Source organism: Festucalex cinctus, chromosome 12 (assembly GCF_051991245.1).
Source record: "Festucalex cinctus isolate MCC-2025b chromosome 12, RoL_Fcin_1.0, whole genome shotgun sequence".
Lineage (NCBI taxonomy): Eukaryota > Metazoa > Chordata > Actinopteri > Syngnathiformes > Syngnathidae > Festucalex > Festucalex cinctus.
Window position 1 is genome coordinate 9,950,249 of NC_135422.1, and position 24,737 is coordinate 9,974,985.

General features: G+C 40.4%; 1 protein-coding gene across 1 annotated transcript in view; it reads right to left on the reverse strand.

Moving 5' to 3' along the window:
* Window positions 1-24,737, reverse strand: part of LOC144032058 (CDAN1-interacting nuclease 1-like) — a 62,835-nt gene that overhangs the window by 27,644 nt on the left and 10,454 nt on the right. Inside the window, exons 3-11 of the mRNA XM_077539717.1 lie at window positions 24,478-24,523; window positions 23,153-23,217; window positions 22,093-22,153; window positions 17,610-17,682; window positions 6,593-6,672; window positions 6,358-6,407; window positions 4,900-4,967; window positions 2,845-2,910; window positions 2,586-2,691 (exon numbers count right to left, since the gene is read on the reverse strand). Coding sequence (XP_077395843.1) covers window positions 2,586-2,691; window positions 2,845-2,910; window positions 4,900-4,967; window positions 6,358-6,407; window positions 6,593-6,672; window positions 17,610-17,682; window positions 22,093-22,153; window positions 23,153-23,217; window positions 24,478-24,523 — 615 coding nt within the window. The remainder of the gene's footprint in view (window positions 1-2,585; window positions 2,692-2,844; window positions 2,911-4,899; window positions 4,968-6,357; window positions 6,408-6,592; window positions 6,673-17,609; window positions 17,683-22,092; window positions 22,154-23,152; window positions 23,218-24,477; window positions 24,524-24,737) is intronic.

Consider the following 24,737-nt stretch of genomic DNA (forward strand, 5'->3'; position numbering starts at 1 on the left):
TTGCAATAGGAACTGCTATGTTATGGGTTGCTATGGGTATGAATACAATATGAATTTAGAGTTATGCGTCTTTAGTGTATTACCACATCGTGCTGCAAATGCCGAACAGAACTGAGGTTTGTTTAGTGGGAGACATGCAGTGTAAAAAAGAAGAAGAGCATGAAGAAGAGGAGGCAGCAAAGATCCCCCACAAAACTCCAGTAATCACAATTGTTGGACTGCTTTTTATACAGCAATTTTATCAATACCATATGGTGCCCAAAGCGCTTTATATTGCCTCAAATTTACCCATTCACACACACATTCACAAACTGGTGATTGGCTGCTGTCATGCAGGGCCTGCCACATCGACTGGGAGCAACTCGGGGTTCAGTGTCTTGCTCAAGGACACTTTGACATGGCCACCAGGGGTGAGGACCGAACCCACAACCTCATGGATGAGAGACCACCACTCTGCCACTGAGACATGCCACCCCATGCCACGGAGCAGAGAGATTACAGTTTATCCCTGTGAGTAATGTTGTATGCTTTGACTGGTGAAATAGTCTTTGTTTCCTTATGGTGATAATATATGAAATGATACATTATCCACTTCTCTCAAAATACTTGAGGCTCATTATGTGCTTAATATTCACCAGCAGGTGAATAATTCTTATGCAACTCTGATCGTTGGGTGAGATAGATAACTCAATTATCTGAACATCCGTCAGAGCAGAGGGGCTCGTCGGCTCTGAAACGCCACCAGCCAAGATAGATAGCTGAACGACGCCAATAGCCGCCACTTCGGCCGCCTCATTCGGGCACTGGGCTTGAACAGGCCGTTTGATTCCACACGAACATTTTTCCAGTCATTTTTCCCCAGCTTTTCCTCCTCTTTCTTTGGAGCATTGCACGTGAAGCATCATTACCCCTCACTCCACTGAAGAGGGGTTCATTATAGGGTTAGTGTGTTGGCAAGACTATTGTTTGGATGATAAATGTAGTTGGTTAGAGCTTTGGAGAGAAAATTACTTGTTTTTTTTCTCCCCCTCTTCTTTCGACAAAACCACGTTCCCAGAGCACCCCTTATTTTTCGAAACCAAGAGCAATTAACACAAAGGACGAAGCAGCTCGGTTAAACCAAAGAGGGAATTTGGGTAAATAAGCAAATCAGTGGATGTGTCAATCAAGGGCAATGAAGTAATCACAAAGTCTGCTGTGGATTCTTTTTAAAAAAAATAAATAAATAAATAAAAGCTCCAGGGTTTGTAGAAATCTGAAGCAAAAAGGATTGGACAAACAACCTAAACATCAGCCCTTTAGGGCTCGTTTCTCTGTTTATACGATCAAGCACTGACCCAAAATGACATAAATACCTGTGACGATGATGTAAAAGGTCTAACGACGAATGGAAAGTGATTTCACATTTTGAAATGTCAACATTAAATGTCAATTAAAAAGTAACGGCTGCTGGATAAGGTTGGGACTGACAGTTTTACATTTCTGTTCTGACACAACAATGTGTATCTGATCGGGCTTCAGGCTGACTTGATGGGATCTACATTGTCAGTTGTCTAATACACTTGGACAAGGCTGTGCCACAGAATATCAATGAAAGACACCTCCGGGCTATATATGTAAGGCTCAGGATAACCCTAACCTTCCAATCAGCATGTAAGTATCATGATGGTTTGACCTACGGGTAACTGGCTGCGCTGTGATAAAAGATGCAAACCAAAGAGCCTTTCTTCAATCCAAACCAAACAAGAAAGAAGACTGAAGAAAATCTATTTTTGGTCTGCTTCTCTTGCTAGCTCTACTACTACTGCTCATGCAAACTCTTGTCACTGTTATATCAATTTAGTTTAAAAATTGAGACAGACTCATTAGCTTTTGTTGTCCTCTGATTTGTTTTGAGGTATTCAATGAGGCCAATTGAAGACGGGAATTGAAAAAACATGTCCCTTTCAACCGCATTGCACCTTTTCCCATGGCACCAGTTAGGGCTGTTGGGATGACTATAGTAATTGATTAGTCAGTTGGTAAGAATCAAGACAAGCATCAGCAAGGTCTAATCAAGTTTAGACATCCGTCCGGCACAGCTGTAAAACTATGCTGACGTTGTTACTTGCTGTGTCTCCTTTCAACAGAGTTGTCATGGATTGATTTCTCTGTTTGAATTGATGGTGCATTTTATCACAGTCGGTCAAAGAAATTTGTCAAAACACCCATGACTAGCAGAAGGAAGTTCAAATTATGTGTATATTTTATATTTTGCATATTTTGCAGTATGTATTGAAATGATGTGTGCTGTCATTTCTTGGGACCAATACATTTCACATTTATTTCCATTTTATATTAATTTACAGATATATTCAGGATAAAACATTAGGGGAACCATCAATATGTGAGCCGCTACTACTTTTGTTATGCATTTACAGTACGGACATCAGAAGAGTCCAAGAGTTTATATGAGTCGTAACAAAGAAGCCGGTTAAAACAATAAAGTAACAAACAATAAAAGAAAGAACAAGATAAAAACAGCAAAAGAGGACATTAGAAAATGAAATGAAATGTAAAAGGAGAATCTGGAAACAAAGACTGACCTGTTCCAGTAGCTCCAAAACTGTTCGTTGAGATAGGTGCGGTGACTGTGGTCATCTCCAAATGATGCTTTGCTCTCAATCCAATGAATAATGTGTCCCTCCACAGCTTTCCATGAACACAGATAAACATCAAGTCATACCACCAAAATCATTACCATTCATATTTGCACCAACTACATAGTTCAATTTAGTCTCAGTTCAATAGTTCAATTTAACAAAAGAGAATTCACATGAAGAAAATGGTGAAAAACATACTAACCGACTGGAACCTCCAGGATGATATCAGGTGTTTTGTCATAACCTTTAGCCCTCAGTTGGTTTTCATCTAAAACAAAGGGCAGATGAGTTGATTTTGAATCATCTTTGATTGCACAAGATCGGTCCAAAGGTTTCACCAATACTTTGTTTGCAAAGTTTCCATGGTGTGAAGTGTAATATTTTCAACAATTGCTGTGTATTTGCTGTCTTTGCACAAAAACGCTGAAGCTCCAGTTTGTAGTTTGGTGAAGCTTCATAAAATATATAGCGAGGGGACAAGGTTGGCATTATAGCCTGAGTAAGCCCGACCCCGATCCTCACAGACTGCAGCCATTGTCCTTGACTTTTTGCACACTTCAGCCATTATCCGCACAACACCTGATTTCTCCATTAAATCTCGGGCTGACCAGGTCATTCGGTTCCAAGGGCCTGCCTCTTTGTCTCCAGTCAAGCTCGACTAATGGGGCACGGAGGAGAATTGAGAAGAGATGGAGGGTGCTGGTGTCAGTAAAGAGGCAGCATCAGCCAAGGATGGAGAAAGAGGAGCCGAAAGTGAGGTCAGAGGGGCTGCCAGAGGCCTGTGGTGCACGGGGGGCATCCTGGGCTCTGCTAATGTGTCTGCACCAGGAAAGGGGGCCGCTATTTGCCGCGGCTGGGCTGTTGACATTGTCATGTGGCTCTGATCGCCTTTTTACACCACCTTTGATTAAAATTAATGGTCCGTCCCTGCTGTTGGGTAGCTTATTTCCAATCCATTTATCAACTGGGGTGAGGTTGCCTCAGTGGCCCTCGTGCCCTCTGACAGTTTTAGAACAGTCCTCTGTATAGCCGTGAAGAAAGGTCAACACCGCGGGTCCAAATAAATGATGTGGTCTTAATGACACAAGGAATGACTTTCATCCTTCACTCACCTGACCTATGGGATGATGATGATGGGATGGGGGTGGGAGAGAGGGGAAGCGGGGGTTAAATAATAACTTCCCCAATTTCACACATGGACACTGCACCTTGATTAACATTGGTTGGGGCAAATTCATAATTCCAAATCTAGAACCGGGCACAGTGGAAACTACTTTGTCGGCGCTGACTAAACAAAAGACTTTATACTGATGTTCATGTGAGGTTCATCGTAGTACCACAAACAGCATGTGTCGTTAATTTTCCAGACGTCCTCATGACTAAATTTGGGGAGGTCATGTACAGGACCGCCATGACTGGGTTTGGGGAGGGAATTCTTTAAAATCACAATTTAGCATCACACATTTGTCTAAGAAACCAGATACCGACTGGTGCTAACCTGGACAAATTCAACAGTCGAAATTTGCTAAATATGGGACAATGTAATAGAGAAAAAGCTGTCATTGGATACTGTCAGGGCTGGCGTCTTCATCACACCCAACGGGTTTGATGATGATCAAGATTTTCCTTTTTCCTGGTGAATGAAAATTGAGAAAATGATCGTCACCATTCTCCACCCACGGTAGAGTAAGGCTGAAATTCTTTGTAATTCAGCATTGTGCATCTGTCTTGGATACCTGATTACAACAGACACATTTGGGAGGCTCCCGGGGAAGATTTTGTCAAAGTACAAGTCTTGAATACAGCCCACAATGGCGGCTTCAAACCAAAATGGAAAATTTCATGTCTCGGCCACTTTTTCATATGTTGTTTTGTCCACAAATACATAAATACAGTGTCCATTGGTGAAATGGTGTCAGAGGATACTTTCTTCTAACTTTTTGGGGAACAGCATTGCGTAAGTATTGGTGGGGCATGGGAAAGTTCGGTACCTTTACAATAAACATTTTATCACCAGGTTTGACAAAATTAATGACCTTGAAATAGAACTGATGACAGTACAACTTAGTATATGCTTGTCATCAGGAGGGAGATTACACTTTTACTAACATGAAGCTATTAGCAATAAAATTACACATCCATTTTGCAGTAATCAATCATAAACAGGTCTTTATTTACAAACCCTGCAACAAAGGCTACAATTGAATGACAACTGCAATTTTATAGAAGAGGGTTTAAAGGTCAAATGACGACTTACCCAGAAAGGATAAATTCTTCTCCTTGAGTTTGTCACAGAGTAACACCTCATGCTCTTGGCCAATAGCACTGTGGGTACAGAGTCAAGGATTGCAAAAGCAATTGTCTACGAAAGCACAAAATATATGCAGTATAAGCAAATAATAAGAAACATTATTTGTGTACAAAACCATTGCTTTTCCTGCTTTGACATGTGTGTTACGAAACCTATTGTGTATTACGCAACGTAAAAGTCGTTTCTCTTCATGCAACTTACTAATCCAAAGCACAAGTTCACAATCAAGTTTTCTGGTCATCCTCAATCAGCACTCATATGAAATCTCTGAAGTGCATTTCTTTAATAAGGAATTGGAAGGAGAGGCTGAAATTGTTCCATAACGTACATACATAACATATCACAACTTAAATCTGTCGTAACGTAACAGCATAATCATACTTTCTTAGTTTGAATTATTAATTATGGACCTTGGAATGTGAAACGAGATCAGTGAAATTACTGCATAGAGAAGGTGAATGGTGGCCCATTACATGAATTGGGTAATTGTGCTACCCAACCAAGTGATGAGTCAGCTTTGCATTTCATAGTTGTATGCCTGAATCATTATTGAGGCAATAAAAAACCCTTTGTCAGTATTGCTTTAGTTTGAGTCACAAAATCAAAAAGTGTTAGCATCATATAAATTGTTCTAATTGACTTTCATAAAAAACTAATTTTCTCTGCTTTTTGGTCAGAAACTGGTGTTTTGAGGAAACCAGCCCACTGATTACAAAAGAGGAAAAAGTAGAAACAAACATTTTCCTCTGGTGAAAGAAGTGTCTCTACTCTTTCTTTCAGTAGATCTGATGCCCAGATTGTATCAGAACACATTATTTTATTCGGTCTTCAAATATCAGTAAAAATGCTCTAAAACGGCTGGCAATATGAGGAACTCTTCATTGAAAAACTAGTCGTGGATGAGTTAATCAAATAATCACTGATTATACATGTATAATTGAACTTGAAATAAATAATACTTGGAGTAAGCATGTTTCAATTTAGTTAATTTGTCATGTGAATGTTGATCTGGACTGCCTAAGTGACTAATTCTATCCATGCTGGAAAAATGTGATCTGAACTCTCCATGGTGCTGAACTGTATTTGACTGATGACAAAAGAAAGTAAGAATATTCATATGATACAAGGAAGCCAGCTGGGAGTAATACCATTTGCTTTCATTCAATACCACCAAACTCATCTTTTTTTCCCCCTCTCTTTACGCCGATCCACCTGGTGAGCATGGGCATTTAGAATCCCAGCCATCCTACATCTCCCTCTACATCCTGTATCATTTGCAGTAGAGGGATGGCAAACGCTTTCTCCGTGAAGCAGAACTTTTATGTGGGGTGAAGGCAGACACATCTCATCCCCTTCAATAGCTCCTCGTCAATTTCAAGCTTAAAATTTTATGGGATAGGATACTGTTTGATGCAGTCTACCAGTGGTCCATAACAGCAGTCGTTTACTGTGCACTGAGGAGAGGGGGGGGGGGGATAGAAATATTACAGCATGTGGAGAGAGAGCGAGAGAGAGAGAGAGAGAGAGAGAGAGAGAGAGAGAGAGAGAGAGGTGAGAGAAGGAATGCTATACAGTAAGGAGCAAGGAGTAAATATGGGGATTCAGATAGTTGTTGGATGCAACAAAACTAAGAATTTACTTGGTATACGTTCTTGGCCAAGGTTTGGTCTGGTATTAACGATGGTTCCTTGAGCATACTGTTGAGGACTGATTTAGAGGCTGTGAAGAAGAAGAGGACAAAACCGAATGACAAACATGATGATGCGCATAAAAGTAAAGTTGAATAAAAATCAATATACATTTAAAAAAAAAACAAAACACACATATATAAAAAAAAAACATGAACGTGCATTTTCTTCACTACCAAACTGAAAATGGTCCTGGTTTTTGAAGTAGGGATAAAAAAAAAAAAAAAAAAGAAAACATACAGTTAACTGAATTAAACTTCCTAGTGCTGGATTAGCAGACTACTCCATTAAAAAACAGCCACTTGGCATCTATACAGGTCTTCAATAGGTAAATGTTTCAGTCCAGAGCACAGGAGCTCCATGCAGTTTATCTGTTACAAACGCCGGCTGTTCTACATGTCTCATCCCCATTCTTACTCTACTAACAATATAAATCAGACAGCAAAGCCTGCCGGATGGGTTTCCCTGGGTACCGCAACTGGAGAGAGAGGAAAAGAGAGCCAGAAAAAACCCCTTAAATCATTTCTTAAAAAGATTTGGATTAAATGGATTGTAACATTGTGTGACGAAATGGCGGAGGCGCGCCATTTTAGTGATCTACAGTATATATACAGACGCGTGCTCCTGACAGGCTCGCCGTATTACAGACAATACATGGGAATGTTTCAATTCACATTTCAGGCATGGATGGCCCCTGGAACAACACTGCAGAGAATCCCTTGCTTATTTAGAAAATTGTGTATGGAGAACATCCAAACTGACAAAAACTGAATGGCTCAACCTGTTTGATGGTCTTTTACGGGTTTTCTAGCTGTGAGGAGGACGAGCACTGCTTCGAGCACTCATCTACGGAATAAAGAAAGCATGGTGGAAAAGGGACGCCGCCTTAAGCACTCCCTCCTTGCTGACACCTCTTTTATTTGTGCTACCTTCTCTGTTTTAGCCTCACCCTCCAGCTCATAACCCCACACACTCCCTCTCAGAACTGCCAAGGACCGGCTTTATTTCTTTGCTCATTTCTCTCCGAGGTTGGTCCCTTTTTCTTTTTTTCCCCCTCCTCGGCGGATCCATACCACACTCCCGAGCAGGAAAGAGGGGTTGTAATTTCCCCTTGAGTTAGGACACCTCATGACAAATGATAATGGGTAATCAATAAAGCAGGGGAAATATGAGGCGGCAAACTTTATGAAGCCAGGAGACGTATTACTTCACAGACAACACTGTTTTCCCTTAACAAAGTCACTACTCGAGTGTGCCTAATAATCTGAAGGAAAATCAAAGGAGCTGCAACCACATCAGCAATATTGGCAACTTATTCTACTTTAATGGCATTTGGATTGATTTTTTTCCACCCCTCGTCCTAATGGTCCTTTTATAGATTTGACGCTGCTTCTGCAAAACAGTCATGTGTATTAAACCTCCCTGAAGGCTAACGGTAGCCATTAAAGCCCTTGTCTCACTAGTGCTCATAATTGGAGGTTTGACCACCACCACAATTTGGTCTCACATAACGCACACAAATACACACTTCAGTAACAGGCTATTATCCCTCTCAGTCCCCTAAGATTGTTTTGTACAGTGAACTTCCAAAGTCCAATACTTGAGCACTCGAAGTTGCCTTAAAGGAGACATTCTATGCATTTTTTTTCACAATTTAAAACAGGCATTTTAATAACATGTCTGTAATTTTTGACAAACTTTTATCAAAATACCCTAAGGATGAAGAATTACACCTCAATGAAATATTACTGCCTCGTGCAAATAAACCCCCTGATCATCCCGCCCCCTCTACTGAGGGGCCAACGTTGAGTGTGGTTTTCATTACCATGGCAACCTGAATAGAGCTAGGGTCTACAATGGTGCAAACGGCTTATATTTGTGGATGGAAGTGGTGAACCACAGTGTAAAGAAAACAAGATTCATAAAAACATTATTTGCATTTTCAGTCGTGGAGGCAGCACTTTATTGCCGAGCCGCCAAATTAGACATGTATTTGCCAAAATACACAGCGGATCAAGAATGATCTCCATTTTAAGCCAACACTCGTCCTGTCCTCTCTACTGAGGTGCCTGTGTCTTTACGGCTTTTTTTTGTGACAAGGTGAGCAACCTCTACTTGAGCGCACAGATAGACAGACAGACGGACAGAGCGAGCGAGTGAGAGAGCGAGAGCGAGAGGGAGAGATATGGGGTGTAGTGTTCATAAAACACATATTCGATTTTCACTGTTGGAGGCAGCACTTCAACACCAAGCCACTAACTTAACACTTGTTAATTAGCGGATCCGTGCTCGTGGCGAATGCAGAGAACACACAGGAAAAAACCAAATATAAATTAATTAAATGATTCAAATTCAGACAGATCAAAGAATGAGAGGTCAATATTGTCAGTGTCTGGAATATTTCTACTTCCTGTTTTTTTGCTATTCCCAGACTCTCCTACCAGAGCTGCTATTGATCAACTTTTTATCAACAAAAGACTTTCATTTGGAACTTCATGTATGTGAGTCTATCGTATTAGTGCTGTTTGATAAGAAGGAACACTGAGTTAAGACAGATACTGCTACATCAGCTTACGATACTGTCATTGAATACCAAGCTACAATATGATTATAACTTCTGAATATGTAGAGGTAGAAGGGTTACATTACATTAGCGATTATTTCATTATGTGCTTGTGTGAAACCCATTTTTTTTTACCACCTAACATGCACATTTTTTGGGAATGTGGGAGGAAGCCTGGGTACTTGCAGAACTGCAAGCAATATAGACAAACAACACTTCACACCTAGATTCACAATCCACAATCATAAAATACTGTTGACACAGGACCATTTGTCTTTAATTCCGCACAAATCTGTGGTTCACGAGTGTCACGGTCAACTTTGGTGGTTCCGCTACATTTTGGTGACTCATCACAATACGGGTTGCTCTTCTCCTCCTGCTAGATACATATATTTTTTTGCTGTAGTGGGGTTAAAAATAGCCATAAAGAAGATAACCTTGGCGCTGACATTGTGGAATTCCAGCCAAGCATCGACGTGATGAAAATCGAAGGCCAGGCCGCTAATAAATCACCATGCTTTTAAAATGAATTTACCCTAATGCTCATTCATCACGCGCTGTAATACCTTTGCAGGCCCTGGCTCGGTTTCGATGGTGTGCACAAACACAGCAGTAAATAACAACAGGGCGCCCGCGTCCCTCGCATCGCTGCAGCTTCCGACATCAGCATACATTAAAAGACGCCCCCGCCTTGCACTGCATCGCTCCTCCATGACATTCTGAGCTCATCTCTGGAGCAAGAGCACACACATGCACGCGCACACACACTACAAGCAACGACATACATAAAATAGAGGAATATAAAAAGCACAATCTGAAGAGCACCAGACACAGAGAACAAAGCCCTGCAGCGCATATTTGCCCCCTTGTAAACATTCACCAAATTTACAGTAATTGTCCCGCGTTGGTATAAATTGTGACTAAGGCGCCGTATCGCACCTTCAGCATCTGAACATGGCAAGAACAGAGAAGGAGGGAAAACAACAAATACGACGCTACGCCTCCATTGGGATTTGCTAAACAAATCAGGAGGCTGCGTTGGTATATAAAACTCCAAAAGAAGACGAGCTAACAAAAAAATAACATTGATTTATCACGGCTCACGTGTGTCATTTCTTTCAATTCCTCCGCCAGGGTGAAAAAGTCATTATCGCAAATGCTGAGAAACCTCATTAGATAGCAACATTTGTTGAGGGACGACCGTAATAAACAATAACGGATGACGATTGTTATTGCCTCTGACACTGATGAGCTCCTCTGCAAGTTTGTTTATTAATTAAAAAAACACTTTATCCACATTGTGTGTGCGGGGTGGAGTTAGGTGGGAGGGGCACTTAGCCATTTCCTTTACATGCCCACCATCCCGGCACTACACCCACCCACACTCCCGCCGCCCCGATGCAACCCGAGCCATTGAGCTGTGGAGTGTGTGTTGGGGGGGTGCACTCGTTCATCAAACTTCATGGAGCAAGGGAGAGACAGGACCTGATAATGTACGCCGCGCTAAAGCTGATTTTCCATGATGAATCTCGGAGCATATAAATTGGCTAATATCTGAAAACATTTACAGATACTCCAGGAATTGACTACTTGCGCGACATGATGGATGAGTCTCTGCGACGCCGGACGACAGCTCCGCAAATCTCCACGGCTGCCTAAAGCCCCTCATTTGATTTTCCAATTTAGTCCCTTTTAAATGCTTCCTCAAATAGAAGATGTGGAGGGGGTGGGGGGGTGGGGTGGGGTGGGGTGGGGGGCTGTGGGAGGGGCATCGGTTGGACATTTAGGAAAAAAAAAAGAGATCTTTTTAGACTTCCCGTGGTTATATGTGGTGCAGGAGGAGCCGCTTCCCTGAAGAGGTTACTGGGGCAGAACTGATCTGCTTCCACCTGATTCTCCCTGAAAGCGCTGAGATGAGACTCTACATTCCAGTGTGTGTGCTTGTGTGCATGTGTGTAAAAGAATTGCAGCGGTAGATCTGGCAGCACCGAGGCTACATAGGTCAGGCCATTAGACTGCGGCAGAGGCTGGCTGGAGCTCCCCTCATGAAAGGGAGTAATTAGTATACTTGTCAAGTGGAGTGCCACGGCGCTGCTCGCCTCCACCGCACTTGCAGAAGAATCGCTCATCGTTCCTCCGTATGCGATCCCGTCCTACTGCTCTCATTATTTCGACACACAGACAAACAGTCCTTGCCTTCAGGTGAGCGAGAGCTTTAACAATGACAGTGGACTCCCAAGTTTGACTGGATGCAACACAACGCGACACCCAGCTATCTACAAAACACCGGAGCCATTATGAATAGATCAAAAGGAGCCTGGAAACATTCTCGCGGTGTTAACATCAAACGCGGGACATTTATAACCAGGCGTACGGGGCTTCTGTAAAGGAATGCGACAATAAATCTTGAGGGCGCTCGAATCACACAGTTACAAAACACGCAGGGAGCAATCTAATCTGGAGCCGGGCCTTGGGAAAATGGAAAAGGTCAAATAGCTAGCAAAATTGCCTCCTCGAGAAAGAGACAGAGAAAAAAAAAAAGTATGTCTAAATCTAGAGCGCCTGTCAAAGAGAGGAATAGAAAGAGGGATGATGAGATTGAAGCATAGCAAAGATGGTTGGGAGGCGGGTGCCGAATGAGCGGGAGCACCCACACTGTGGCCGCTACTGACAACAGAAAATTCCACAGTATAGATTTTAGTGAATGCTATTATCATATTTTCTAATCTTGTGGACAGGTACCTTTTATTGACTATGTTACAGAAAGTATCGAGCGTCTATTAGGGTTCAGGCCACAACTATTTTTTAATAATAATATTACATCAAATTATATATTGAGCGATCCACTTTCAGCTCATGTCTTGAGAGAGGCAAGATACACCCCGGACTTTGTTGCCAGTCAAGGTAATTTTTGTCGAGGGCCACTTTGAGTGAGGGCTTTCCTCAGGCGGATGTTATGATGGTGAAAGTAAATACATGTTTAAATGTCTCAGCATATCATTACTTATACGCAGCTAATGAATAGTTTTGAAATCAGAAATAAATGATTTTGTTCAATAATTGTTCAAGTTACTGTAAAAAGGGTAACAAAAAATCCTTGCAAAATCTCGTTATTTGAAATTCTGCTACAGATTTTATCAAGGATCATGGAAGTTGACCATGATTTGCGTTCGGGGTCCTCATAAAATAATGTGGCGAGCCAGAACTGGCCCCGGACCTCGAGTTTGAGACCTGTGTTGTAGACAAAGAACCATTTATGCTAACATTCACACCTATGAACAATGAGTCTTTATTGAATCTAACATGCATGTTTGTGGAATGCAAGAGGAAGCACAGGAAGGCCAGAAGCTAGATTCAAACCCATAACCCTCGAACTGCAAGGCAGACATGCTAACTACTTGTCCACCAAGCTACCCAAGAATATATCAATACTTCATTAGAAAGTACAATTTTGACATAGTCCTTCATAGAAACCCATGTGATTAACTCCAGTACATAATAGACAAGTTGATTGTTTCAATAATGGTAATGAATGATTTCAGTTTCCTTAATCGTCTTGCATGGGAAGCGTGTGACCTTCAAATAGTGGACAAAACCTGCATTAAACTTCTCATGTGACCTTTCCCTCCCAACTGGGACAAATCAGCTTCTACCAGACAAGTATCATTATGATTGCTGATATCATATTCAATACATACTAAACTGCTTTGAAAGCATTGATTTATTTATAAGAGCAACCAGATAGTATTTCATTCTGCTTTGCTGACACTCTCGCCGATATTTTTTGCAGAAAGGACTGAAGGAGGGGAGGGGGAATTGGTCGTCATGGTGAGGTGACGACAAGAAGAAGCAAAATAAAACAAGGAAGGCACAGAAAACAATTTGAAAGTGTGTATCGATCCAGCACGGGTGATTGTACATATATTCCCGCACCCAAAGGCACCATCCCTATATCTTTTAAATGCAAAGGGGAATGGAGAGAATTAAAGAAAAAACCCGACAGTGAGCCACTCCCCCAGTCAGGGTTAATGTCCCTTATATAGAAGCCTATTGATCTTTGCAGGATGCTTTGGAGTCCGAAAGGAACTCGCGTGCAAGGAGGAGCATGACAAATACGCCTGCCACTAGCTCTGAAGCAGCCCGTTAGCTAATTGCCAGAAAAGACAATTACCTAGGCATTGTTTCATAATGGTCACACATGACTCGAGTGTAATATACCATTCTATTTCAGACCTTCATTGGGGAGTTAACTGAACTCAACTATTTGTAATAAGACTACTATCACGTCACAATTTTACACAATTAATATACACAAAGCCGTAATTAAACAATGCTGGCGTTGCAGAGAAATGTGATGAACACTATTATTACTAAAGAACGAAACATAATTAACCTTTCATTCTCCTCCAAACCACAAAACTACAATATATTTTAGAACAGTTCACAACATTTTTTTTCCACTGCGCTATAGTTAACTGTGTAGCCAGAGCTAGCTCGTTGTCACGTTCGTACATGCTACTCTGGTAGCGTTAAATAAATCATTTTGCGGGTTGAGTCAGCAATGTTGTTGGCTGACTTATCCTCATAATGTCCTTTTTTCTTTCTTCTTCTTCTTTTATGTCTGACAATAATCCTCCTCTGTCACCAATTGGGAAAAGACGATTCTATTGATTGATTAGAACAAATTGGAAGTTGAAGAATAGACATAGAATTATACATTAGGGATGCACGATAATATCGGTGGCTGATAATTATCGGCAATTATCGACCAATTTGACGTCAAACAGATGAACCAGATAATAGAGAAATCTGCCGATAATTACCGGCAATTTGATTTCATACAGATAATAAAGAAATCCAGCAATGATAATTATAGACATGCCACGTTGGTCCATCTGTTGTCGTTGTGGCAAAGTTTATACAATGTTTCAATGTATTTGTTAGACTTATAGTAGGACTCGAAAGTATATTTGTATTCAAGTTAATTTTGCAAACAATTATCGGCTTACTTATTGGTTATCGACATCGGCACTTCTAAATTATTGGTTTATCGGTATCGGTTGAAAATAGCATTATCGTGCATCCCTAATATATATATATATATATATATATATATATATATATATATATATATATATATATATATATATATATATATATATATATATATTAAGGGTGTCACGATTTCGATTTTTTATCGAAATCGATCGAAATTACGTCACGATTTCGAGCATCGAAATAGAAGAGAGGACACACGATTCGATGCCCCCCCCCCCCGCGCCCGCCGCCACCGCCACCTCCCAGGAAAGCAAATGAGACGCAGCCATTCAGCTACTAGCTAACGGCACTTGTTAGCTGACTTCTCCTGCAGTCATGATGGCAAGCACGGACAGACACAGCAATGGTGCTTCAAGCCGCTCCCGCTTCTCTCGTCACCAGTTTGGAAACATTTTGCGTTCCCGGTGAGTTATGTCGACAACGTTCACGTTGTCGATAAAAAGACCACAGTTGCAAGATATGCTATGTGCGCGTACTGTACTCGGCCACGGTGTTACGCCCGGCTCGTCAAGGGGAAGGGAAGTAACACAATAACAGAAAATATAGAGTAGATAAACACGGGTCGACTTTAACATCTGAGTAGTTTTAATTGAAATTTCAGGCAGGGGTTTGACAAGGGAGTGAAAGTGGAAGGTGAACAAATAATAACCGCATTTGACAGAACTGACAGAACGGAGGAGAAACAACAATAACCAATAGGGGTATAATACACGGATACACAATAGCGTCGCGCTGGCACAGTCGTCCAATCGGAGTGTCGCGCTGGCACAGTCGTCCAATCGGAGTGTCGCGCTGGCACAGTCCTCCAATCAGAGTGTCGCGCTGGCGCATTCAAACTGAAGTACCATTATACGGGCACCAGCCGACACAAACACACACATACATACTAGGGGAGCGGAGCCGGCGGCGGGCCCGAGCCGCCAGCCTATAACAACGGGAAACACGACAAACATGACGGGACATTTACGCAGGCATCACAAAGATTTAGATTTATCAAATTCAACTAGAAGTGGGAAAACAACGGTCCAACCAACTATTTCATCCTCATTTACAGTGAAACTTCCACACACTTCAGCTCGCGCGAAACGCCAGATCCATAGGTCTATTTATAGCAGCAGACCTGCAGCCTTGGAAAACGCTGGATTCAAACATTTAATTAGTGTACTTGAACCACGCTACAGTATGCCCAGCAACTGTAAATGTTGGGATATAGTTTGTTCAGGCTGTATTTGTTCCATGACTTTGGATACAATATATTTTTTGTTGTTGTTGCACATTGCACATTATTTTAAGAGGAACGCACAGCACACTGTTGTAACCAAAAACAGTCAATAGATGGCAGGCACCCACTGTGACTTTTTGTTTTTGTTTTTTTATTTTTTATTTTACACTTCAGTAAGAACAAGACGGTTAACTTTATATTGTAAATAAATTCTTTGAATTTGATCATTCCTGCCTAATGTCAATTATCATATATTACATAAATTTACACAAAAATAATATGGAAATTGCATCACCTATATGTAGCCGATCTTTTGAAATAAGATTTACTGTACAATGAATAGAACCAATGATCATAGACTAGCCTTAGCCTACAGAAGCATATGCCTCTGTGTTATAAAGTGGGGGAGCGAAAAAAAAAAAAAAAAAAAAAAAATCGAAAAAAAAATCGAATCGTGACCCCAAAATCGAAATTTAAATCGAATCGTGGAGTTGGCGAATCGTGACACCCCTAATATATATTATATATATATATATATATATATATATATATATATATATATATAAATAATAGAACATAATACTGCTCTAAAATATACCGTATATGTCACATTTTGTACATTCTTTATCATTTGATAACGGTGCTCTCATAAACGTTACTACTTTCAATGTGATATCAAATACGACAAACAACAACAAATCATGCTTTCACTGTATAGCAATGCAGGGAAGCAGTCTAATATCATCCGAGATTGCCTGCGTCTCCCGGATGAATGACCAGCTCTACAAGCCGCGGCGACTTATATTTTGACAAGCAGTGGATAACAGTGCTGGAGGTCCAAAGCAATCACACGTTGACGTTGACAAATCGCCGGGCTGTGGTGAATTTGAAAATAACACACATCCCCTTTCATCTCTTTGGTGATTAAATCGCAAGCACGTCTTCAGTGTTCATCGCGCAGGCTTCAGCATAGGTCTGTTCTATTCGTACTGGTGCAAGATGATGTTTACACATTTGAAAGTGATTTGTTTTTGTAAAATTAGGTGAGCAAGTATCAAATTACTATGTCAAGCCTTCTTAACATTTCACAGCAAGACTGGATATGTTTAGCAGATACTATCTGTAATTCAGTTTTGCCGGGTCAAAAAGAAAAAAAAAAAAAAAAAAAAAAAAAAAAAAAAAAAAAAGAAAAGAAAAGAAAAGAAAAGAAAAGAAAAGAAAAATAGAAATCTGGAACTACCAACAAGTAGTAATTCAGATATCCATGATGTCATTCTGCCATTCATGAGGGTGCAATTAAATTCATTAGATAGTTCATGAAGTTATATCACTATCTACAGCTCGGTTGCAGATATCCGTAATTTCCCAGCAGATATTGTTGGCTTATTTCTAGATATCCGTTATGACAAACCTCATGATCGTAGTGGTCTGTAATTCAGTTATGACTGGTCGCAACCGAATTACAGACATCGCTCTTTCGTTTTGATTAGTCCGATTTCCGTTACTGATGTCTTGAATAAAAATTTCAACAACTCATGATGCCAATATTAATTCCTGATAGTTAATCTTAGCTTATGTTGACTCGCTTGCTAGAAATTACCGATGCATTTTTGCTAGCACTTGCCTGAATGTATGTACTGGACAATTCTGACACAATGTCTGGACAATGTCTTTGACATGTTCAACAAAAATGTTATCGTCTGGAATTTACTTCCCCTGCAGCTCATCCATCAGCACTGCCTCAGCAGTGTTTGCTTTTTATTTTGTCACTTTTCGCCAACTCAATTTCCTCAGTGGAGCCCAGCAAGGTTGTAGAGAGGATGCAGGAATAAGGAGGAGGAGTAGAAGGTACGTTAGATGGATGTAACTGGGGATGAAGGGGGAAGGACTAGAATGTTATAAATAACACTGATGAGGTGAGCTTGCATTGATCCAAAGTGCAGTTGAGGGGCGGCGGCCCTCCTACCACTCAATCGTCAAACGTACTAGAGGTAGTCTGTTGCACATTTGGATGGAGCAGAGAGGAAAATACAGCAAAGGCTGGAATAGAAGGCGGATTCCATAGACAAACGACTCCAATTAAGACTGATGGACACAATGATTGAGATGGCGGATGGAAACTCACGCGTTCCGCCCTCCAGGTCCTGAAGGAACCTGTCGAGGATGATGCGAGCCATCAGTGCAGGAGACAAATCCACCTATAAAGCGAGAGAGAATCAGCCTTAATGGGATGGGCAAAAAAATCATGTATGGCATGAATACACAATTTACACAATTTAATGAATTACCGTATTGCATTACTGTATTTGCTTTTGGCGAAGGAATCAATTTCTAAATTGTTCTTAATTCAAAACACGTTTCCCATAATAATAATAATAATAATAATAATAATAATAATAATAATAATGAAGGTGAGATCAATTAGTCTACCGTATTCTGTTGCTTGCATAAACTCTTTACTATCTCTACAGCCATGAAAGAGTCAATTTCCCTCAATTTAAACTTTGTGGATTACTATGACCGGGATGGCTGAACATCTTCCTTGACATAAAGAAAGGAAAAAAAAAAGATTTTTAGAAAGCACACAGGCCTTATTTTATTTACAGCGTGACAGTAATTTTAAAATGACTTGGGCATCTATGCTATTAGGCTAACAATTTTAACTCATTCACTCCCAGCCATTTTCACAGAAGCAGTCCCGTTCGCTCCCGGCTGTTTTACTGGATTTTGACTGATTTTGCAAGGCCCACAGAAAATTGTGTTCAATTGCTATAAAAGCATGGAACCTACTAAAAGAAAGATTAAAGTCTCTTCTTTCATCAGGAAAAAAAGTATGTTTCTATCTGTTTCCGTTTTGCAGCAATTAGCATTAGAAGAGAGCTAAGTTTCATCAGTTTTCAAAAATCTATTTAAAATTGTAAGTAATTGAGCTTTTTTTTCTACATGGCCCTGGTTGATCGCCTTTGCTCTGCTGCCACCTGCTGGCCGTTTGTGTAATAACTACAATTTCTGCAACCGTTCTTTGCAGTTGAGAGGCTGCATCAAAGCCTTCGGTATGCTCTAGCATAAAAAACAAACAAACGTATAAATACGTCTTTGGGACACTTAGAACATTAAAAAAACATATTTATACCTCATTGGGAGTAAATGAGTTAATATTTGCAACTGCCTTAGGAAAGTTCTGAAGACAACTAATAGACAATGGCGATGGAAAAGAAAGGTAGGTTTGGCATGGATGAATATTACTGTAATTAATGCCGTATGTTCTAAAAAAAAAAAAGTATAAATAATTTAGATGATTTGAGATGTCACAAGTTGATGTTTGTTTTTGTTTGACTTATGAGGAAAATAGTTCCAGAAAACTCCAAACTGTACCCACTTTTGGGAGTTCCTACTTTGTCGGCTGTAAAGATTGAATATAAATCATGATTCCCCACATCTTCATTATGTACTGGGCATTAATGTTACACCACAGTAGTTGATTAACTACAGGCTGTTTCACACTGGCGCTTTATCTTTTGGTCTTAGTCTTCGACGCATGCGGACATCATCTAAAAGTTTTGTGGAAATTCGTTATGTACTGTGCAGTATCATCAAGCCAACAATCAAAGGCACTTGACAGAAGTAGGTATATAATTAAATAGACACACCCTGACCACTATTATTTTTAAGAAAATCAGCCATGAAGTGCTGGACACTAAAAACATTTTTGCTTAAGAGCAAATTAAGACTCTCTTTGAGGACTTTGACATAAATATAAAAAATAGAATGTTTGGATCTTGTTTTCATAATAGAGACCTAAAAAGCCTTTCAGCTCATCATTTTGACTCTTTACAACAGTTTGTCCTTTTAACGTCAGTTTCATTTGTTACCATTACCGTACTATGACATTAGGAAGGCAAGATAAGAAAGGCCACTCTCAATAAAGAGCATAGAAATCAGATTTTCCTACTACATTTTCCCTCCCTTTGTCTCACCCAGGCCCTTTGTCTCAGCTTATTAGCCTTTTCTCCATTTTCGTTTCTGGACCGCAAGAGAATGACCGATTCCCGCTCAGCATCATCGCCGGAGATGGCACATGAAAAATGGTAAACTCACCAACACTCCCCCAGCCTGAGTAAGGACCACCTGATTAGTTCAAGTTGCCGTGTCACCCTAATTTTCATATGAATCATCAGTTTGTTTCTATTCTCAAGTTGGAACTCATGCATTATACCACTTTAGCAGTCACAGGACTTTTTTTGTTCTGTGGAAAATATGTTGTGTGCATTATATTCCAGAGTGCATTGTTCCCCAGAGCTAACAAGTCAAGTCATCTTTATTTATATAGCGCTTTCAAACAGCCTTAGCTGTCACAAAGCGTGTTGAATAGTCAATCATAATAGCGCCCCATGACACTGGTCGACCTACAATTTTTGGATTTTAAAACACAATTTCCCGGATTAATTATATTTGCAATAATGTGTTTCGTTCCGAAACCTAAACTTGCTCCTCGTAGAAACTTTATTAACTGAACAGGAAATGCTTTTATTACTATTTAAACATTATTAACTCATTCGCTCCCAGGACATTTTCATTGTTTTACTGGATTTTGACTGATTTTGCTAGGACCATAGAATTTTGTGTCCTATTGCTATAAAAACATGGAATCTACCAAAAGGAAGATTAGAGCCTCTTCTTTCATAGTTAAAAAAAAAATAAATAAAAAAAAATAAAATAAAATAAAAAAAAGTATATTTCTATTCGTTTCCATTTTAGATCAGTTAGTATGAGAATATGGCTAAGTTTCATCATTATTCACAAATCTGCTTAAAATAGTAGTGAAAAAAAGCTTTTTGATCTCTTATACTTTGCTGCCACGTGCTGGCCGTTTTTGTAATAACTACCATTGCTTCAAGCATTCTCTTCAATTCAGAGGCTGCATCAAAGCCAAAACACTTTGGGAGCATGGTAATACTTAAAATAGAACGTATTTATACGTTTTTGGGAGTAAATGAGTTAAGTATTAGCATGAGCAGAAGTTAACCACTTTAAAATAACAATGTAAAAATCTGTACAAGTGTATGTTAAAATCAAACACAAATGTAACGAAAAACAAACATATAACACTTTACCCTTTGATGCATATGACAGCTAGCCACTCGCCAGCTAGCACAAGAAGCTCATGTAGCAGTCTACATCCTCACTCAATGCCAAAGCAGACTATTCAAATAAATGCTGTTCACAGAAAGCTCGGCCCCTGCCATAGCAGTTTACATCTTTAAACCGTCTTGTTAAAGACCACAAGCGGATGAGATTCAAATGCACAAGACCAGTCACATATTCTCTAAATAAAAGTCGCTTTGTTGACCAAAAAAAAAAAAAGGGAAAAAAAAACAGCTAGTAGGCACCCATAAAATAAAATAAGCACCAACCTAAAAACCATCAAATGCGTGCTGAAATGAGGTCTAGTGAGGTTCCTTGCTATGCAGACCTCATATCTGATGGCTGGATTGGCTGCTGTGCGTCATTTAAGGCAAAACCCTCCTAAATATTTTGGTCGAACAAGCTTCAAGGCGTTCGAGTTAAGGCTCCGCTGTATTGGCATCTATTCTAAAGCCTTTATGTTTAACTGACCTTTACATAAAAAGTCTATATCGGGCATAAAACGGCAATATTCACGGGGGACATCTAGGGCCGAAAAGGGTCCGGTAGCAGTTTTCATCATTGTTAATCATTTCTCGCCATTGGAGATATATTGTCTCATAAAGGGATGAAACTACATCAATTAGTGGTCTGAGAGAGCATGAGTGCTTGGTTTAAATGTTAAGTAGCATATTAAAATGACAGTTAAATGGTTCATAGACAGTTATCTCTGAGCTGGAATCAGTCCTTTAAAAGAGGAAGAAAAAACCTTGCGTCAATTAAATGGGGAATGAATGATGACAGTTAGCTTTGAGGCGCCACTGATGCATGTGAGCTCCTCTGATTTTAGATTAAGAAACACTCCAGTGCCATTGACTGGTCTAAGGACGCAATAAAAATTCTAATGTGCATTTAAATGGGCAAACTAAGGCTAGAGTGACATGAAGGCAATGTGCAGAAATGACAAATAAATAAAAGAAAGTGACATCTGGCTTCACAAACTTGATTTTTGTGTAGACTAATTGGAAGTACTTTGTATATTTTACTACTTTTTATTTGTGGAATATGGTATGTATTTTTTTACATGTGTAATTGTTTAGGTATAGTGAATACCCCTGACTTAACCTCACGCACGACCTGCGACATCATGTCAAATCAAACAAGCAATGAAGTGATAGAAGATGGAATTAACGGCTGACCCTTCGCTCCTCACCTGTCTGCAGTTTGCACTTTGCCCGGACCGGTGCAATTTGGGGAAAATTGCACGATAAAACACAACAAAGTATTTTCACATCTGCTTGATGGAGGTGAGAGCTAATTACATTAAATAATTGATAATGGAGCGGACCATTTCAGCAATTTTCATAATGACTAACAGACAAGAGAGAAAATCAAAAACTGCTGCCAACCTCTATATATGCATTGATACAAAAGGACATCAATGAAGGAGATGGAGGGGAGGGGGGTGGAGGTTAAACCATTACCTCATTGGCCAAATCCAGCAAGACAGGAGCAGAGGGATGAGCCGTGGCCTCGCTCAGATACCTTCATTAAAAACAAAAGCAGAACAAAAGCTTTGACAACAAATAGGAGGCAGACAGAAGAGGGGAGCAGTGCAGGCTAGCCAAGACATGCTAATGTCCCTGATGACTTTGCCCTGGGTGGCATATGGCAGACTCAATGCGGTTAAAGCAGCACGGCTCCAAGGGCTTCAAATTTCCCCCCAAAGCCAGACATGAATATGGTGGTTAGTTAACCTCTGCCGCCCAAAAAGGCAGTTTTCCCTCCCCAGCTACAATCACCGCTGTCCTCAGATCAGCTGTCAATTCACTATTCACATATTTATTTCTCTCTAAACAGTATTGTAGGGCTTCCCCAAACAAATCTTTTTATAATCGATTATCCTATTGATAATTCCATTGATTACTTGGGTAATCGACCCTAAACTCTGCTTTGCAGTAACAACATAAAACTTTATTTTTGTCCTTTTCAGTCTAAAAAAACTCCAAACTGAGCATTAGTATCATCATGTCGCTGGAAGTGTCCGTCAGTAACAAATATCTTTGCAGAAACTGGTAAATGGCAAAACATTGGTTCCGGGCAGCGCAAATATGGTTTTAAAATGATTAATTAGAGTCATGGTTGTCATGATTATGACTGCTTGTAATGATTATGACTAGAAATCCTCACAGAAAGCAGTTTTATACTCTGTGGCAAAAACAATGGGTAAGATAATGCACAAGGCCTTTATTGTAGAAACAGTACCATTAACCAAAGTTACCGGCATTTTACTATTAATGTCACGTGAAACTGGAGATTATAACAAAATGGAACCCTAATATACATATATGTAACATATTTTCAAAGTGGTTCAACTACCCCACAATCACCCCCCAAAGAAGTGCATCTGTTTTTCTTATTAATTACACTGCATTGCTTTTAGTATGAAACCTGCAGCCGTCTGGAATGATTCTCGAGTACTACATGACTGTAGCCCCTTTCCCAGTGGCCAACAGGGCAATGACATAAAGCAGAGTGTCGTACCTTTGGTAGTAGCTTTCAATGACATCAGGTGCATGGTGCCTCGAGATTGTCCTTTTGGTTCGTTTCTGTTGTGAGACCAGTAGGAAAACAAACTGTAAAACCAGTATAAAACACTACTATTACTTGCCTATAGGTGTGAATGTGAATGGTTGTGCCGGGTAATTGGCTGGCAATCAGTCCAGAGTGTACCCTGCCTCTTGCCCATAGTCAGCTAGAATAAGCTACAGCCCACCTGTGAACCTAATGAGGACACTATAGAAAATTTGACAGTTTGACCCTAGAATGGATTATTTATGTTTCCATTAGTTCCTTATAGAAAAAAAAATCTTTTGGAATGAAAACAAATTGACTTTGGAGGTTCTACTGCATAATGTGCCATTTTGGCGGAAAATCAAAACTGCTACTTCCAAGAAGATGTTAATTCACACACCATTTAATTTGTCATAAAGTGAAGGATTTAAGTTTTCCCTGTCCAAATAAATAAAATAAAGCCTGACGTATTTAGCCTTGGCATCTCTTTCGTATTCTTATGAATGAGCATGAGAGATCTTAGGTCACAGTGATTTATTTTCAATAAGTTTCCCGGCGCGGTGGTGGGGGCAAAGTGTGCAAAGGCAGCCTTGTTTAGCCCCCACCTCTACCCTCTTTTTTGATTGAACAATAATGCTATCCCCATGTTCCTCATGCTGACATTTCCATGCAATCTCCTCGCTGAGGAGCAGGACAAGGGTTAGGAGAAGAATAGCATTGTTTAAAAAACAACTTATTTAAAAACTGCTACACAGGAAAAAAAATATGTAATTCCACTGAGACAGCCCGGGTGACTGACACCCGTCAGACGGATGATAAATGACTCCATTTTCTGCCCGTGCTGCCTTCTGCCACTGGCGGCGGCGGCCATTTATCATCATCGGCTGTCAAGCGTGGAAAGCGGCAGTGACAGTGCGAGTCAGCAAACATTTAGCACACGCAGCCGCACTAGACGGGGAAATTATTATTGTCAGAATAATAATGGTTTAGCATAATTTATTACAGGTCCACCAAATAAGCAGGGGCTAGATGTTATTAGACAGATGGATGGGGAGGCTTGGCAGCCATCCACCGAGGCTCGAGTAGGCAAGTGGCGTCGACGTGAGGGAGAGGAGGGGGTGAAATAAACGAGTGTATGTTGGCAAGGTGCAAGTGTGTGTGTGTGTGTGTGTATGGGGGGGAGGGCATCCTCCAAACCAATCAGAGAGCTGGCAGTTCAATTACAAAGAAATAAAGGGACATTCATCATTCAATTAGGCACCTGTCAGGCCTCACAAAGAAAGAAAACTTCTAACCTGATACTCCAGGGAGAAGATGCTCAAAAGAGTGGACTGCGAGTGACTGGAACAAATAAAAGAAGGACAAAGTTAATTACCAGAAAGCATTGCACACGTTGACAAAAGACGAGAGGATGGGTGCGTGGTGGTGGGTTGTCGGGCGGCAGGCTTCAAAGCTCGGGCCACATGCCCTGTAATCTAGAAGAACATGAAAACAAGTGTGGCAAAGTTGTTCCAGATGATCATTTCTGACAGAGAAGACACGGGGAGCTTGAGTG